The following is an 18,243-nucleotide window of genomic DNA, read 5'->3' on the forward strand; positions in this document are numbered from 1 at the left end:
TGTTTGTGTGTGTGACGGATGGATTCCCGTCACTGTTTTGACTACTTTACACATTTTATAACATTTCATAGTCTTTAATCAGAACAACTTCCCCTCCCTCCTGAAACAACATCTATTCTCTTCTCTGATGACCTGTTTAGTGGCGTGAGGGCAGGACAATCTGTCACTCACATGAGATCACAGCAATGGCAAACAACAACCCTCCAGTCAGTTTCCGATAGACAAAATCAAGTCCAGCTATACAGTTTTTTTTGTTCAAGAAGCCGTTTCACTTCCGTTTCATGCCTACTTTAATGCATCCTGTACTGATGAGATGGAGAAACCACATGCTCTGGCAATTCCTCTCGGATCCATGTGAAGAGATCATGAGCCCAGCTGGTTCTTGTGGAAGCATGGCCCAAAAGGACATTGTTAATGGAGCAGTCATGGGTCGCTTGGGAGCGTGTTTCCCGTTTTAGTAATTTTGCTTTTTCGTGTCTGAGATCCTCTGAACCCAGCCTTCCCAGCTCTCCTGTCCTGGCCATTGCAGATGATGAATTGTGTTACAGTTAAGCAAGCAAGAAGTAGGACAAATTGATCAAAGTGTCAGGTGCCCCTTGTGATGTCTAGGTCTCCAAAACGAAGGAAATGAGGGAGCTGTCGAGAAGTTTCCGGAATCATGGTGCCTCTAATAAATGTTTACCTGCCCCCTGAACACCCAGATTGGGCATCAGATTGATGTGGACGTGTTTTGAGGACGCAAACTTTGGGATGCAGCTACTTTAGGAACTGTCATTGCTTCCAGAGGACGATGGCAGGCTCAGTGCAAAGAGCCAGCGAGATGCATGTCCTGGTTTAAACCAATGAGCAAAGCTATCAGCCAAGGTGTTGAAGAGCAATTAGAGATAAGCCATGCTCGTTCTGCTCTGGTTTGTCCTGGAACATCTAGTTTAATTAGCTTGATTTAATCTGGGTTGCTCTTAAACACGTGAACCACTTCTTTGATTTTCGAGTAAGGGTCTGGAGTATAAAACGATTCAGTAGGAGCCAAGTTTGAAAAGAGCACAAATCATTTTATTTTACTACTCTATATCCCATTGCTACTGTTTGTTTATTCATTTTAATCATAATATTTTGGCTTTGTTTAATGTGTACAGTTGTATCATGTGTAAGTGCTTGTGCTGCTGCTGCTGCTTCTTGCGGAAAATGCACTTGTGCAGTTCTGCCTCTGTAGCGAGTGTGTGGCATTTTCTGAAATTAATTATGTAGCCGTGTCAACTTTCTTCCTCTTTATAAATTCAATTTGCTGACTGTCATCTACTTTGACTGTGCGAGGAAACAAAAGATTGATTAACACGCCTGAAACTGCTGCCTAAAGCTACCAGCATCTCCGCCACAGACGTTTTCTCTCTGCCAAGGCAGACGTCGAAATCCCAACCCATTCACTAAATATTTCCAGAGAACAACTCGATCATGTACACAAAAGAATTGATTAAACGATCCCACACGCAACAATAAGTCACAGTAATGATTCTAGTTTAAAATAATGCCTCTGCTGGACCACTATGATATAGTGGGGACCCTCGGTCTCATTAATGCTGGGTAAAGATAGATGACCCAGATAAAAGACCAAAAGATTATTTCTGAACCACACCGTTGACCGATGCTTTGGATGTTCTGTGCCATATGCCCATGCAAAGAAAAAAATGCATTAAAACTTTGCAAGTGGAAGTAAAGGAAATACAGTACACTTTCAGAAGGTACAAAAGCTGTCACTGTGGCAGTACCTTTTCAAAAGGTACACAAATGGTACATGCTTCATTTTTTATGTATTTATCATACTGACATGTTGTCTTATAATATCACACATGCTATTTTTCTCAAACTGTATAAATCAGTCTTTATATATTAAAGGGTACATAACACACACCGTTTCTGCCAATCTCATGTTAATCTTGAGTACCTATAGAGTAGTATAGCATCCTTCATATCTCAGAAGAGTCTTTAGTTTTATCATATTCATAAAAGATAGATTTGCTGTTCCGAGTCTTTCCGAAAACATCAATGGTAAGCTAAACAAATGTATTTAAACACACACAATACACCATCGCATTATCCCTGGATAACTTTTGAATCACTATAATGAATATAGCGTATAGTGAATGATGAATAATTTATGAATTCACTACGTTCGTGTTGTTTACATTAAATGCACTTAGGTGCCTATTGCCAACTAAACAGACATTTGAAGCAGTTTTACTTACCACCTGCGGTTCCAACTCATGACCGGGATCATTAGACGCTCCATCTTTGAGTTTCAAATGATCTTTAAATTCAGCGTAGAACTGGGCTTTGTTTATAAAACCATAAGTGCTGATCCTGAGGGCTCGAGCAGCCACGGAAAAACACAAGATATCCTCCATTCGTTTTAACAACTATCAGACACAACTTTGTCCTTATTTTGATATCGAGAGCGCATCAATGTAATGTGTGAGCACAAATCTCTCAGCTCCACTTAATGCTGAGTTCTTTTGGAAGCAAGGTTATCTTTCAAGGTTATCTTGTGAGAAATCTAAATAGTATTTTTGAAACAGATACTTTTCCAAAAGTGTAAACCAAAAGTTCCAAGTGATACGTCCGACTCGTTTTTTGAGACTTTGGCCATGTTTAGCATGAGAATCCAACAAATAAATAAGTCAGAATGCATGAAATAGCATTAGACCCCCCCTTTAAGAAAGAGGTCTGTTTCAAAGAGGATCATCATATTTCAAGGATTATTCATATTTCTTATTTCTCCATATTCTACTAGAAATGAAATAAATCCAAAATTTGATTGTGGGATTTGTCCTTTCACTGAGTGAGCCGCTCATCTCATTGTCTTTTAGAAGTCAAGCCCTATTTGCCGTGAAGACACGTTGCACTTCGGTGGCATGACCGTTTTCAAGGCACATCCCACTGTCATCGAACAATGATAAAAAGCCCCAGTATTGACCGGCTCCACACTAAATCTTGGTAAAGAGCACTTAGCTCCCCTGTGCAAGCCACAGAGCGAATACCTGTCAATGGCCATCAGTGAACACTTTCATCCTCTGGCTCCTCTCCATATGTTAGCCACCGCCTCAGAGCGTTCGTGCATTTAGGGAGCCACGTTGTTCTCTTTGCCCTCTGCCCCATTTGCCTTTCCTTATTGCTGTTCTGTTTTTGCTTTTCCTTTTACTCCCACACGGTTTATTGTAGCCTGACAACACTGTGTGGCTGTGTGAGTTGGAGTATATGTGAATGTTTTCTACATGAAAGTGAGCTCTGACAGGCAACTTTGTCCTCTCTACAGAAGGTGACGAGACGGGTGTGATGGACAGCCTGATGGAGGCCTTGCAGTCTGGAGCAGCCTTCCGTGACCGGAGGAAACGAACCCCACGCAATGGTAAGACTGCTTTATACCTGCACCTCCTCATGCCTTAAATTTGCAGATGCATTTAAATGAATAGTTCACCCACAAATGGAAATTATGTCATTTACTCACCCTCATATTTTTACCAACCTGTATGACCTTTCTGACATGGAATACAAAAGGAGACATTTTGAAGTATGTACCTGTTGTTGTTGTTGTTGTTGTTGTTGTTGTTGTTATTGTTGTTGTTGTTGTTTAATGCAATTACAAAGAAAGAGCACTAGAGCTTTCTTGCTTTAAAAATGGTGCAATAACATAAAAGTATCTTCAGTTTCATTATTTTCCTCAAACAAACCTGTTGTGCGGCTTCAGTAGACTTATATAATGCACTAGTCATATAAACCACTTTTATAATATTAATTGGTGCTTTTGCATCAAAACATAAAAGCATTTCCCATTAGTAATTGCCTGAAAAAAAACACCAAGAAGTTTTTGAGAGACATCTCTTATGCTCACCAACATATAGTAAACACAGTAATATTGTCAAATATTATTAAAATTTAAATTACTGTTTTCTAATTTAATTAGTTTTAAAATGTAATTGTGTGCTGTGATGACAGAGCTGAATTTTCAGCAGCCATTACTCCAGTCTTCCTGATGTGCGGCTTTAAGAAACATAAACATTTGTGCTTTTTTTTTTTTTGGTGGAAACAGTGAAAGGAAAGTTCAAAAGAGCAGCATTTATTTACTTACATTTATTTACTTTCGTAACATTATAAATGTTGGTTTTTGATTAATTTAATGCTTTCGTGCTGAATAAAAGAATAAAAAACTAATCAACAACAACTTTTTGAACAATGAAGAACAACAATGTACATTCTTCAAAAAAATGTCCTTTTGTGTTCCACAGAACAGAAATCATACATTGTTTGGGTGAACTATCCCTTTAACAATGTAAAATTAGGCTCAGTTTTTTGCCCCTCTGTAGATCTTCACTCTGAAACTTTTTTATATTGGATTCATTGCCACATTACCATTTATAAGTCACTGATTACAGAAGTTGATGGTAGACTCTGAGTCCTTAGAGGATAGTTTAACATAATCTTAATGTTAACATATTCCATCCTGCCATGATGAATCGTGCTGACCCAAGGGAGGAGAAGCGGACCACCTGCTGTAGGTGCTACGTTGAATTGAAATGCCAAGGACGGGCAGACAAGTGTCTATAACTGCTGTAGCTTTCCAGAACATCCTCGTATGATGGCCCCAATAAGTCACTCTTTTCCCAAACTCCTTGTCCATGCATGCTTACAGTGCATAAATTCCGCTTGTGTATTAGAAATTCTCCTGGGATGTAGTGAGATATATGTTGTGTACAGACTGACAAAAAAAACCTCAGCATCATTAAAAAAGCCAGATAAGAAAAACATGCCAAAAGGCATCACTGATTTTGAGGAGGAAATGCATGGGGGAAATAGATCGCCATATCAAATGTACCTAATCTCCATATACCAGCATGCTCAGCAGCAATGATTTGTCCCTGCATTATTTTTTTCCTGGCTTTACTTTATCTTGTCTTACAAAAAAGTTCCTCCCATGATCCCTTGTGTCAGTGCTGAGGTCTAATAAGAGGGCATGAATAAGTAAGGTGTCATGCTGTATCAAACCTGTCTCCCACTGAGCAGGGCTGCGAAGCCCCCAAGCGCTGCCCCCTGACAGAGCCTGCCAGCCATCCACCACCAGGAAGACAGAGCCGCATGCTCAGAGCTCACCTACTCCATCCAGCTCTGTGGCCCAGTCTCCTTGACATCTGTTTGAATAAGACTGACATTTAGGAGAGAAGAGAGTGTGTAGATTAAACCTCACCAGTGCTCTTTCTCTCTCTTCTGTCTCATACTCGGTCTCTTTCTTGCCGTTTGCTTTCTTGTGCTCAGTGTCGCTCATCCTCTCTCTCTCTTTCTCTTTCAGCCTTTCTCTTTCTTTTTCTGATGAGTGTGTGGGCTGAGGTTTGACAACACTGAGAGTTTCAGAGTGGATAATTGGTTACGAACTCCTGAAATACCTCTTGTTTGACGTCTCTCCCTCTTTCTCTCTCTCTCTTTTCTGTCTGTCAATTTCTACTTCGTCATTGTTGCAGGTGATCAAAGCCCTTCCTGTTCTGCACCTCGGTGGCCGGGTGCTAACCATGGTAACAAAATGAACCTATGTTTACCCCCTCGCCCTGCTCTTCTACCTATAACACTTGCTTATTGCCCAGACTCAAAAAACATTTTGGTTGAATTCTAAACAATCTATACTGAGCTCCACAACTGGATGTGTAGGGTAAAAGATAGCTTCTCTCTTGGGCTTTGTTCAGACAGGCTGACAGAAATCAGATTATTATTATTATTATTATTATTATTATTTGAAATTTTCAAATCAAATATGTTTGTTCCAAAACTTATTAATATGCAAATTCTTAAAATGATTCAGCCTGAAAAGCCAGGCCAGATATAGAGGTCAAGTAGTTTTTTTGTTGTTGTTATTTGAGATGACTTCATGCAACATCATGCAAAATGCATAGCAGTAAATTGAATCTGAATCTCAGCACAGTGCCAATGAAACACAATCAGCATATAACCAAAATTGAAAATAGTAATATAATAATATTTCAAAAGTGATATAAAATAGTAATATAAATTGAGAAGGTGCAGTACAGTAAAACAGGTGCAAAAGGCAGATCACAGTACAAATTACATAATGTACTATAAAATGCAGAATTGCATATAGATTTAATGGTTCTTAATCTTATTGACTCCAAGGCCCCCAGTTGTCCACAACATTATTCAAAGACCACAACAATATTCAAAGAAAAAATCTATATTCATAAAATGTATAAAAAAGATTTTAATTTACATGACTTTCCTGTAGCTCAGTGGTTAGAGCATGGCAGTAGCAATGCCAAGGTCATGGGTTCGATCCCAGGGATTGCATATACTCAAATGTATAGTAAAATGCAATGTAGGTCGCTTTGGATAAAAGCGTCTGCCAAGTGCATAAATATAAATGTAAATTCAAATGTAAATGTCATTAATTACTCACCCTTGTGTCGTTTCACACCAGTGGCGTGCACAAACCTCCGGGGAGGGCAAGGGCGAGAGGCCCACCTCGGTGGCTTTTGTTTTTGCGCACAAAAAGTATTCTTGTTGCTTCATAACATTAAGGTTGAACCACTGGAGTCACGTCAACTTTTTTAACGATGTCTTTAGTACCTTTGTAGACCTTGAAAGTGGTGGTTAAATTGCTGTCTATGGAGGAGTCGTATACGTCTTGGATTTCATCAAAAATATCTTAATTTGTGTTCTGAACATGAACAAAGGTCTTATAGGTGTGGAACGACATGAGGGTTAGTAATAAATGACAGAATTTTGGGGTAAACTAACCCTTTAATATATCCAGGGTTTTCAAGACAATATGAAACCTTTGTTCTTTTATGAAAAGAAAAAAAAATGTTTGAGTTGTTTAGTTTATTCAGTTAAACAGATTAACAAAAACAAACAAACAAAAATATGAACAAAAATAGATTTGAGTGTAGCGTGAACAAAGCCCTAGAAATATTTGATTCTCAATGCGATTTCATCTGTTCATTGACTGAAGATAATCTAAGAGAGTGTGATTGATTCATGTTTAAGAATTCATTTAGTTCTGATCAAGGAGTGCAGTGGCTGCTTTGCATCCTCTCCAGTAGTCGGAGCTCAGGCTAGTTTTTCCTCTTTCTAGCCATCCTACAGTAGATGACCTAACTAGTGCACCCTTACAGTGATGAAGCATGGCAGCACGTCCACGCCTGTGGAAGGCGAATAGAATTTGATCTGTCTGAAGGGTCATTGCTTTCCTTAATTCCCATTCATGGATTATTTTGCCTCTTTACTCTTCCTGTAAAGCTTGCCATTCTTTTTGAGTGTCATCCCATGCACAGAGCACCAAAATGCCCACTTTTTAATAGATTCTAGCCTTGCTCTGCCCTGGCCTACTTTAGAATCGCTATGACAGAGCTTTATTGCATACAGTCTGGTGTGTATGTGTGTGGGTCTTTAAAGAGCGTGTATGCCAGTTTCTTATATTCTTTATGCCTGAAATGATTTGTTAATATGTGCACGGCACAGAATCTCCTCACCTTTATGCTTTGCACGCCTGTGAATAGCACTGCTACAGAAATGCCTGTTAAAGTACCATACTGAACCCATTGGTGAATATGTACATTATTTATGATGTCAGTGAATATGTTTTATCTTGTTGCTTTCTGCTGTATGATTGATATGCTACTTGAACCATTCAGAATATATCAGTATGAATTCAATGTCTGGATCAGCAGGGTTCGTATATGTTATTATGCTCTTTGGCTCCAGATTCAGTGACTTGATCCTAAGCGAGGCTTGAAGGCCTTTTGTTAGAATCAGCATTTGTCTGAGCTTTTAAGATTAACCTCAACTCTCACACAGAGTTGACGTTGGCTAGTACTTTTTTTGTGAACCAGATGTTTGACACACATATACATATACCATTCACACAGCTTTGGCACAACTTTTTACAAAGATGTACGAAGATACGTGGATTTATACATTCATATGTGATATCGTTTGAAAGCTTAACCACCATATTTTTAGGAAATATTAGTCAGACAAGCTACTCATGCTCGATGGTGATAGGTAAGTGCTACCGAAAGAGATTACTGCTTGCACATTTGTTTAATTTCCAGTATTGAAGGAACCGACTGGCAGTGGCTTCTGCTTTCTTCTCTGTGAGTGATTTACAGTGTACAGAGTTAAACCTTTAGGCATTGTGAGTAGAGAGTGACATTAAAATTATAAATGACACAATTAAGTGTTGTTTTAATGATCTAAGACACCTTTACTTTAGGACACTTTTGGATGTGCCTATATGAAAAAACAGCTGTTTTGAGGACAGTTATCTGCTTTAACACTCTGTGAAAACCTGTTGAAAAAGGATACTTTGCAACTGTAGTTTGCCAATTTGGAAGCTACTCATGATTTGCAGTTAAAGGAATACTTGTAATTATTTAATCACCCTCATGTCATCCCAACCCTGTATTTTATTTCCCACAGAAGAAAAAAGCATACAGGTTTGGCTGAGTAATGTGAGTAAATGATGACATAATTTTCATTTCTGGGTAAAAACGATCACTTTAAAATGCAGCTTTAGATAAGCAAAATACTTAAACCAAGTAGGATGTCCATCATCTCTAGTCAAACGGTTTTGTCATTTAGCATTTTAAGTGTAGTTGCATTAATAATGCATGTAACAAAGAAACCAGCCAAACATGACAAACGCTAGGCATACAAGTTCTACTAATTAGGCTCTAAAGCATTGGTGCATTGATGTAGGTCAGTGTGCTACAGCCTTAGGGCAGCAGACTGCCTTTTTATTTAGGTAACACAACCATGAGCATGCAGCCATTTCAGTTCAAGATCAGACCCAAGGCAAGCACCGTGTCAGTACAGATACGGTAAATAGGTAATCCATTTTAAATAGTGTTGTAAATTCAAAACTCAGGGGAAGAAAAAGATGTCTGCAAGACCGATTTAATGCAGGTTCCCTGGTCAGATCTGACCTATATTTTGCTTTTGGGTTTTGTAAATACTGTCAGTATGCTTAGCTTTGCTCACCAATCATATAACAAAGATGTGGTACTTACACAATAGCATGAATTGACTCGTATCACACTGTGTTTCGGTGACTTTTCTGCCGTTCAGTGGTGTTCAGTTGTTGCTTTGATGTGGAGTGTTCAGTCTTTGAGTATTTTCTTGTTTGAAAACTCAAGGAGGTTTATCTTGTTAGTTTGTTCCGAGAAACACTTGTGATGCAATTCTTTGTATTAAGATGGCAAATATGGTTATCCTTTTTTTTAGCTAATGTATTTAGAAACTTTTGATGCTGGATTTTTATATTTATACGAGTTAAAGCTCTGCACTGACCTCAGAGGTAACCTTGAAAGGGGTATTTTGTGATGAAGCCTTGCGCCTGGGCCACTCTACACTAAAAATCTTCTGTGTGAATGCCAAGAGTACTCTAGTAGATTGTTGGATAGAGACAGGTAGCTGCTCATACATCCTTGGCATCGATTTCCCTGGTCACAGATGAAAGCCACAGGCTGAGTAGCTCTTTCATATGGGGCATCCCAAAAGGCACATCAATCAGATTTTGAGGGAGACAATTTTATTTATTTACTGCCTTCCCAAGTCATTAAAACCTCTAACCTTCCCTTCCTGGGCTTTCACCTTCATTCTTTCGTTCATCAAAAGTTCCTTGGGTTCAGGGGATTCCTGATTGACTTTGATTTGTAGAGAAATGGTTTATTAAAAAACAGATGCAATGATATAATGCATGCCAAGTTTATTGGGATTTGAACCCCAGTGTCTATTCTGCCCCTGGCCTACTAGTTAATTCACCCAGGCAGAGGAGAAAGTGAGCCTTGTATGTTTAATGAAGATTAAATTACCTATTTTCAGTCATGAAATTTTAAAAGCAGAAAAGGGATGAATCTGTGAAGTAGCAAATGAGAAAGACAGGAGGAAGATGGTAGAGAATACGAAAGCCGGACAAAGATTAAGGTTTTTTTTTTTTTCTCCCTTCTTCCCTTCCACTGTCACATAGTAAATGATCTCCCCATAATTTGTTCCTTACCTCTGCCTCTTAATGAAGCATGACCATTTTTGTACTTCATCCCTGTCTTTACCCCATTGTTTTCACTGTCATATGGCTTCCTTGACGTATTGACAGAAACACATTCTTTGTTACTGCAATAATTAATCAGTTATCATGTTAACTGTGATTGCAAATCCCTTAGCAATTAATCCCTGATCCCTCCACTTCCTTTTTACATGCACCAAACCAGCCACCTACACACTTTATCATCACTCTCACACCCACATCCGTTAGATAGTAGTGTTGCCTGTAACACTTTTCGCCTGACAGCTAAGATCCCCACTTCCCCAAACCTCAAGCATTCCACTTCAGGGTGTTGATAGATGTTATTCATGTAGCTCACCCCAGGGCACTCCTGCAGGAAGAAGGGCTAACGTGATTTGCTCAGGGCTGAAGGGACCAGAGGGTAGTGCACTCGGTAATGGCGTGGATGACTTAGTAGATCCCAGATATCAATAAGGAAAAGTGCTGCACAGTGACGCTTTCTCAAGACTTATCACCTGCTCGTGATAGATAAGGATGTTTTTCTTCAGAAGAAAGGGTGGAGTCGCATGGAACGGGGATGAGAGGCTGAGAGGCCATGGAAAAATGATGAAAAAAAGTTTCAATCCAAAAGTAAAGATGTGTTCTGTCAAAGTTTAGATGGATAGAGAGGATCGGAGGACCCTGTGAGGGTCATCTATCGGTACAGGTGAGGAACCATGATAGAGATAAAGCTGAGGATTTTATGTAGTGTTTGAACGACCACAGTGCATGTATCTGATTGGAGGTTTTATCGAGGCACTTAAACAAGCTGACCGTGTGACACACATCCATTCTTAAAGAATAAATCAGATCTTGGTAAAACGCTATGGTCCTGAGTGGCTCCTTTCTCCGTTTGTCGATGCATGTCGGCATAAGCCATTTGATTTCCAGCAAGAGCCCTTCGACCTCTAAAGTCTGCTAAAAAGAAACAGGCGACTGCTTGTTACCCTCACACTGAGCGCACAGCGTCGGCTGTGGATGTGAGGAGCTTGCGCTCTGTGTGTGTGTAGAGAAGGCCAAGTCGGCTCCTGGCGACAGCCCTTTCATGTGGAAGTCAATTGCACAGCACCATAAAGGACCGCAGGCTCAGCTGCTTTTGTCCACTGCCTTCTCCACCGGCATGAGGGGAGCTCCAATTGATGTGAGTAGAGACTGAAGACTAAGACATAGGCCCAACAAAAAAAAAGCATTCTGGTGTTACTTTTTTTTTTTTTTTTTTTTTGCTCAGTCACTTGCATAAAGCATAAACAAATGGCCCTTATAAAAGGTCACCTTAAGTGCTAATCGTCAATACTGGATCAATTTGCCAGGGCAAATATCCCTCAGCAGTGCATAATTGAGAATTTGATCTGATTTTAGCCCTGCATATTTTCACTACAGAATTGATTTCACTCCCGGCATGAGACGTCCTTAATATAGCCATAACTCACATCGGGGAAAAAAGTGAAAGCTGTATCTCTCAGATCATACCCAATGAGCTTTTTAAACACAGCCCCCACTTCTCCCATTCCTTAAAATATTGGTTTGATAATACTGTGAAGGGACGTCCACAGTCGAAAACCTCGGCAGAGTGAATTAAGCCATAGTCGTGATGAATTAGAGAGGGAGCGTTCCAATAACGATCAGCGGAGGCCTAAATAAAGCAGTGTTCAGCAGGAATTCGCTTCTGCTAGAGGAGAATAAAGGACAACGCTTGCTTTTAATGCCATTTTTGATGGCACACCCTACAATTTCCCAGTGTGAGGTGTCTGTTTCCATAGGCAAATAGTGACTGAAGAGTGTCTGTGTTTGTGTGTCCTTACTCTCTGAGAACCAATGGAAATGAATATTTTATCTTTCAATTTGCTGATGAGGATGCATGCAATTAGTAGGTATGAAGAATCATGGGAGCAGGTAGTGCAGCTAGGCTCATTTCATGTCCACATGTCTCCATGTCCTGGGGTTTACATAGTTGAAACACTGCCCCTGGTGACTTCTAGTATGTATTGCACTATTAGTTGAGACCTTAGCTTGCTGCAGTTATTTGAGGAAGTGCAGTGTGTGGATTTAAACAGATTCTGCATCCTTCCCACCCATAGTTTCATTAGAATAATTGATGGACCATTTTATAATATTTAAATTACAAATATTTTAATTTCAGAGAGTGTGGGCGTGATCATTATCATTGATGACACTTTACAGTGAGGTTAATGTTTGTGAAATAACCATGAATAAAAAAAAAAATGTCAAAGCATTTTTATCTAAGTTAATGTTAATGTGTAAAATTATTGTTGATTGTTAATTCATGTTTTTTCACAGTAAATTTATGTTAATGTATTGTGAACAAACGTAAATTTATGTTTGTAATTTATTAGTAATTTCGCATCATGAAATGTTAAAAGTGAATTAGTAGATTTAATGCTAACCAAGATAAATAGTATTATTTATATACTGCAATAGTATTTAATTATCATTTTAATTTGATGTATATTAAGCTTTTGTTTTATTTCAATTTTAGTTTTAGTAATTTTAGTACTTCAGCTTCAAAGTATTTTATTTCAGTTAGTTGCCATGGCAATATTTCTAATATTCATTTAAGTTTATATCTAATGTTTTTGTTTTATATTATTTGACTTTTAATAGTTTTAGTTAACAATAACAACACTGTATTGTTAATTGTTATTTTGCATTAACTTTTGTTAGCCTTATTTTGAAGTGTTACTGGCTGATTTAATATTGTATGAATGATTTTAAAACAGGGTTGGCATTGTTATTATTATAGGGTCATTCAGTTTAATCCAAGCATGTTTTAACCTTCTTCCTGGGCACATCACTGCTGTTTTATTCCATTTTGTTTTGTTTCATCTTGAGTTTTCCAAATTTTTAACATAATCAGATGCAACGCAATATATACTAATATATGCATAATATAAACTAACACAAGCAATGTTTCTACATTTCATTACTAACGCTCATAATAAGTAAAGCTAGTGTTTAGTTGTTTTTGCTTGTGTTGCCTGAGGGACCAGACAGTTCAGAGATGTGCTGAATGGGGCAGAAGCTGATGATGGTACATAACTGTGGGGACAGACCAGAAATTCCATCAGACTGGTGGCTTTTAAAGCACTGACACAGCACAAAGATGCACAGCTCCACTAACACCACCACTGTTGAGAGAGAGAGAGAGAGAGAGAGAGATGGAGGAGAAGAAAAAAGAGAAACAGAGAGAGGGAGGGTTTGTGAAAGAAAAAATAATGTAAGGAGAGAGGCAGAGCACAGCCAAGAGCACTGAGAGGGTAAAATCTGGAACCCTAGCGAGAGGGAGGGGACATGTAAGAAATACAGAGAGAGAAAGAAACAGACAGAGCTTGAATAAAGCAGAAGAGGCTTGTGTGTCTGGTCAAAAGCTGATCTCAGGGGGAATTGTGCATGCGTATGCGTGTGTATGCAATCAGCAGGAATCTTCCCTCGCACTGGCACTCCCCATCAAGTGAAGCGTGATCCTGGCTGACATCGCTCTATCACTAATGCTGACGGATGCCCATTTGCAACTCGTCTCATATTTATTTATTTATCTGTTTATTTGCGTCTGGTTTATTTATTGATGGAGCTCAAAGATGTGACGGCAAATTTCCATTTGCTAAAATAGAAGGATGAACAGTGTGCAACATTTACACTTGAATGAACAGCCACGCTAATGCCGTGCTCCACCTTTTCATTTAGATTTCAGCCATCCAAATATCTATTCCTTTCTGGTAATGGAAAAGTGATATGGCCCATTTAGTTACTTAGGACTAATCCCACTGGTTTTATTGCTTCAGTGCCCTTCTTTTCCCTGCTGTTCTGGCTCAGAGGAATTTGAGATATTTGACTGTACGCTGGGATCTTGACATCTTTACCTGAAAAGCGAAAAAGAAAAAAACTTTCGCATTTTAATTTAACATACACTTAAAGGTGAAGTGTGCAAATTTGCATCACCCAGCTCATTGGTTGGTCAACCACATAGTCCTGCGCCAAACTCACAACATTGGTTGAGCCAATATTGCTCAGACACTAGCACTGCAAAGTGCAGGGGAATCAACCTACGGATGGCTCACTTACAGTTTGTGCATACAGATCTGGAATAGAAGAGTATTTTAACTGAAAACCCACACACATCACCTTTAAAAGTTTAATATGTGCTTAAAAGTACATCAAACCAGAGTCAATGATCATGGAGATATCTTATGCTCTCTATTACCTCCCTAGAGCTAATCATATCTAGGTTTTCCTCATCTCTACAGTGATGCAATGTGTGTGCAACATGTGTCAGTGTAATTGTTTTTCATTTTCACAGCATCCAGATTTACTCTCCTTAGAAGGAAAGCTCACCCACACGATATTAGTCTTCATGCAATCGTACTGGAGCGCTTAAAGAGCAAATGAAATGACACCTCCACGCTTTTACCAAGCACCCAAGAGCCTGTGAAATGTGCTTTTTTTCTAGACACATTAGATGCATTTATACTCAATGTTCTGTGGAAATTAACCTGAAGTTACTTAGTCAGTATGTTATTCGGGTGTAAGTTCACAATACCACTAAATAGGGAATGTTTTTCTGTGCTTCAAATCTAGCCCAAGATGTGCCGTATTTTATACACCAATCAGGCATAACGTTAAGACCACTGACAGGTAAAGTGAATAACACTGTTTATCTCTATCAAAAGTGGTCCAAGGAAGGAACAGTGGTGAACCAGCAACAGGGTAATGGGCAGTCAGGTCTCACTGATACACTTGGGGAGTGAATCCAACAGATGAGCTACTGTAACTCAAATTGCTCAAGAAGTAAATGTTGGTTCTGATAGAAAGGTGTCAAAATATACAGTTTGTTGCGTATGGGGCTGCATAGCTGCAGACCAGTCAGGGTGCCCATGCTGACCCCTGTCCACAAACGAAAGCGGCATCAGAACTGGACCACGGAGCAATGGAAGAAGGTGGCCTGGTCTGATGAATCATGTTTTACATCTTTTGCATCACGTGAATGGCCGGGTGCGTGTGTGTCGCTTACCTGGGGAACGCATGGCACCAGGATGCACTTGCTTTGGGCAATGTTCTGCTGGGAAACCTTGGGCCATTCCATCCATGTGGATGTTACTTAACACCTACCTGAGCATTGTTGCAGACAATGTTTACCCTTTCATGGAAACTGTGGCCTCCTTCGGCAGGATAATGCGCCCTACCACAAAGCAAAAATGGTTCAGGAATGGTTTGAGGAGTACAACAACGAGTTTGAGTGTTGACTTGGCCTCCAAATTCCCCAGATCTCAATCTAAACAAACATCTGTGGGATGTGCTGAACAAACAAGCCTAATCCATGGAGGCCCCACCTCACAACTTACAAGACTTAAAGGATCTGCTGCTAACATCTTGGTGCCAGAAACCACAGCAAACCTTCAGGGGTCTAGTGGAGTCCATGCCTCAACAGGTCAGGGCTGTTTTGTCAGTAAAATTGGGACCAACACAATATTAGGTGGTCATATTCTTATGCCTAAACAATTGATCTAAATATCCTGACTTGTACTTTTATGGCAGTGTTCCCAGTCTTCTTATAGAGAAGTCCAGACTTTATATATTTCTTAAGGTTTTTATATTATTATATAATCTGTTTCAAAAGCAAGTGTGCATTTTGTTGTTTTCCTTGCTTGAATCTATAGTGCGATGCTAAGGGTAATATTATGATGTGTTTCCCGAACCAAGCAGTGTTGACATTAACTGTGTTTACAGCGACTTTGCTCTGAAGTGAAACGCATGCATAAACACTGTGCAAAATTATAATGCAAAAATGTTTCAGCTACATTTGCCCCTAGTTGAGAGCAAAGAAAACAGAGTCAGATTACTCCCCAGCAAGGGATAAATGCACATGTACCGTTTATTGCCATTTTCTGTTTGAGAGTAAATGTTTAAGAGCATAAGTGTCAGTGAACTGCAGACACAGTAATTGATCAAGAGAAGTTCCACTCTAACGGGGGCGTCCAAGTGCTCTCTGGAATTGCAAATGAGCTTTTATTTTATTCAAATTCAATTTCATTAATGTTCTTGCAGACCATGACGTTTTCAAGTAGGTCAAGAGGTTCCCACTAAGTAGTCTGAATTTGTTTAACAGGCCACGGAAGTTAGTAAGAGGATACAAGTTGGCATCGCTTCAACCCCCACTGTAAGTGATCTCAGAGCCTTGAGCTGGACATATGCTAAAAACATAGCTATGGGTGAATATTCTCAGTAATCAAAGGTTATGGGTTTCAGCCAGTGTTTATCTTTGTGCCTTATAATTTTTTTATTTTTTTTTTTTCTCGCTGAACTCGCTGACTTGATAGACCAGTTGATGAATGACTAGTTGAATGTTTGGAGTACCAAGCTACTATTTGTTTGTATTAAATAGAATATAGACTCTACATTAAACCAATCCAATGGTTTGATATTTATGCTTTTGAACAGCATAAACCAAGAACAGAACGCTGTCGCGTTTGTTCTAAAATTCAAAGGGGCATAAACAAGAAAGATAACAACTGCAGCAAACCTCCAAGAGACACCTTTGGTATTCATGAATTCCATAAATTACTATGTTGTGTGGCTCCCCCGTAAGAGATGACTAATGTGTGGGTTTAAAAATAGATGGTGGGCTTGAACAAACCCAGTCTCCAGAAACAACGGATTAGGAATAGGCAGCGTGGATGCGAGCGTGAGGCCTACAACAGAAACACAGGCAGGGGGTTCGCGGACAGTGAATCAGCAAGAATCGGTGTGGCTAAGTAACCTCTCTGCCCCAGAGGGAAAAATAACTGCAGGATGAAGCGATACACTACATTACCTCAACTACAGGGCTCTTTTCCCAGCAGATGCACTTTCTTCATTGGGTCAGGTCACCTTTTTCCCCATAGTACTGCACAATGGCTGAGGAATGAGGAGGTTGTGCCCGCTGAGGCATGTGTTCATGCTGTTTAATAGGGCATAACCGTCTCTGTGACGTGGCAACCTAAAGGTGGCTGCACTTATGAAAAATGCTATTAACTGAACTCATGGCCTCACATCAGCCTCCGTTCGTTCTGTGACAGGTATAAACACGCATACAGACACTCAAGGTAATACTCATTTGCACTTCGCATATGTTTTGATTAGCTTAAAAGCATTTAAAAATATCTGGAGCTGCATGTTGTAAACTTGAGTTTTACAGGCATATCTTATTCCTCCTTAGATATTTTTATTAATATGTTTACAGTGGTAATAACTTTCTCTCAGAAGGATGGATTATTCTTATGCCTATTGTAAAACTTTTATGACTGTCGATAAGGCTGATGGGGCGGATATTCATTTTTTACGGGATCTTTTAGTAACAGAATAGATTGTTTGTGCTTATAAATCCTAAATAATTGAAGAAAGGAAACAGTCAGTGGAAGAGGGCTTTTATTGAAGGCGATGCCATTGGAGCACAAAGCTTTGAGAGGTATTAGCTACATGCCATGTCTTTCAACCCAGTGCCGCTTCCTGCGTTTAACTCTTCACTCTCACACTAACTCATCTTCTGTCCGTTCCCATGTTCATACACATACATCATTGCTTAGGGCGGCTGTTAGCCTTTATCACTTTAAAGAGAGAACATTTTTGTGGTTGGCTTAGACCCCCAGTGGTTCACTCTATCAATCGTCACACTTTCTGGCTGTGCAATAGAGCAGATCCTTACTAAAGAAGAGCCCCTGCTCTCTTGTGTGTTACATTAATTATATCAAGATCTGACATCTGACCCAAACGTTCACTTAGCATGTCTGCTGTGCCCTGACCTATTTAAATGGCTCGATCAGTCACCCGGACCACGGGCGAACGAGGAGCTGACAATGACTGATATCGTAATTGAAAAGCAGCAATGTTTTACTGCATGCGTTTTGTTTATGTATCACTATTTGCAGAGCTGCCAATGAGGAAAGAGCTTTCAGATCTAATAAATTGGAGCCAAGTGCCCTCCACCCTCAACCGTCCCGCTGTTGTCAGTCATCTCCCCTCATAATAGGAAAGCGGGCCTCTACAATAATTGCTTTGATGGTCCAGCCTGAACAAATCACTTCTGGGCATAGAAAGAGGCCTTGGAGATGGCAGCCAGAGAGAAAAGGTGGGAATAAATTAAAGCACTTTGC

At 39.6% G+C, this 18,243-nt stretch overlaps 1 protein-coding gene across 8 annotated transcripts in view; it reads left to right on the forward strand.

The window, feature by feature from the left end:
- Nucleotides 1-18,243, forward strand: part of diaph2 (diaphanous-related formin 2) — a 456,526-nt gene that overhangs the window by 403,864 nt on the left and 34,419 nt on the right. For 7 of the 8 annotated variants that reach the window (XR_010895340.1, XM_067388324.1, XM_067388369.1 and 4 more), the window contains 2 exons: nt 3,311-3,403; nt 5,508-5,558. Coding sequence is in view for 7 of the 8 variants with exons in the window: in XM_067388324.1 (XP_067244425.1) it covers nt 3,311-3,403; nt 5,508-5,558 (144 nt within the window). In the remaining variant the exon portion in view is untranslated. The remainder of the gene's footprint in view (nt 1-3,310; nt 3,404-5,507; nt 5,559-18,243) is intronic. The other variant, XM_067388359.1, reaches the window with a different exon arrangement.

This window comes from Chanodichthys erythropterus, chromosome 1, assembly GCF_024489055.1.
Source record: "Chanodichthys erythropterus isolate Z2021 chromosome 1, ASM2448905v1, whole genome shotgun sequence".
Classification (NCBI taxonomy): domain Eukaryota; kingdom Metazoa; phylum Chordata; class Actinopteri; order Cypriniformes; family Xenocyprididae; genus Chanodichthys; species Chanodichthys erythropterus.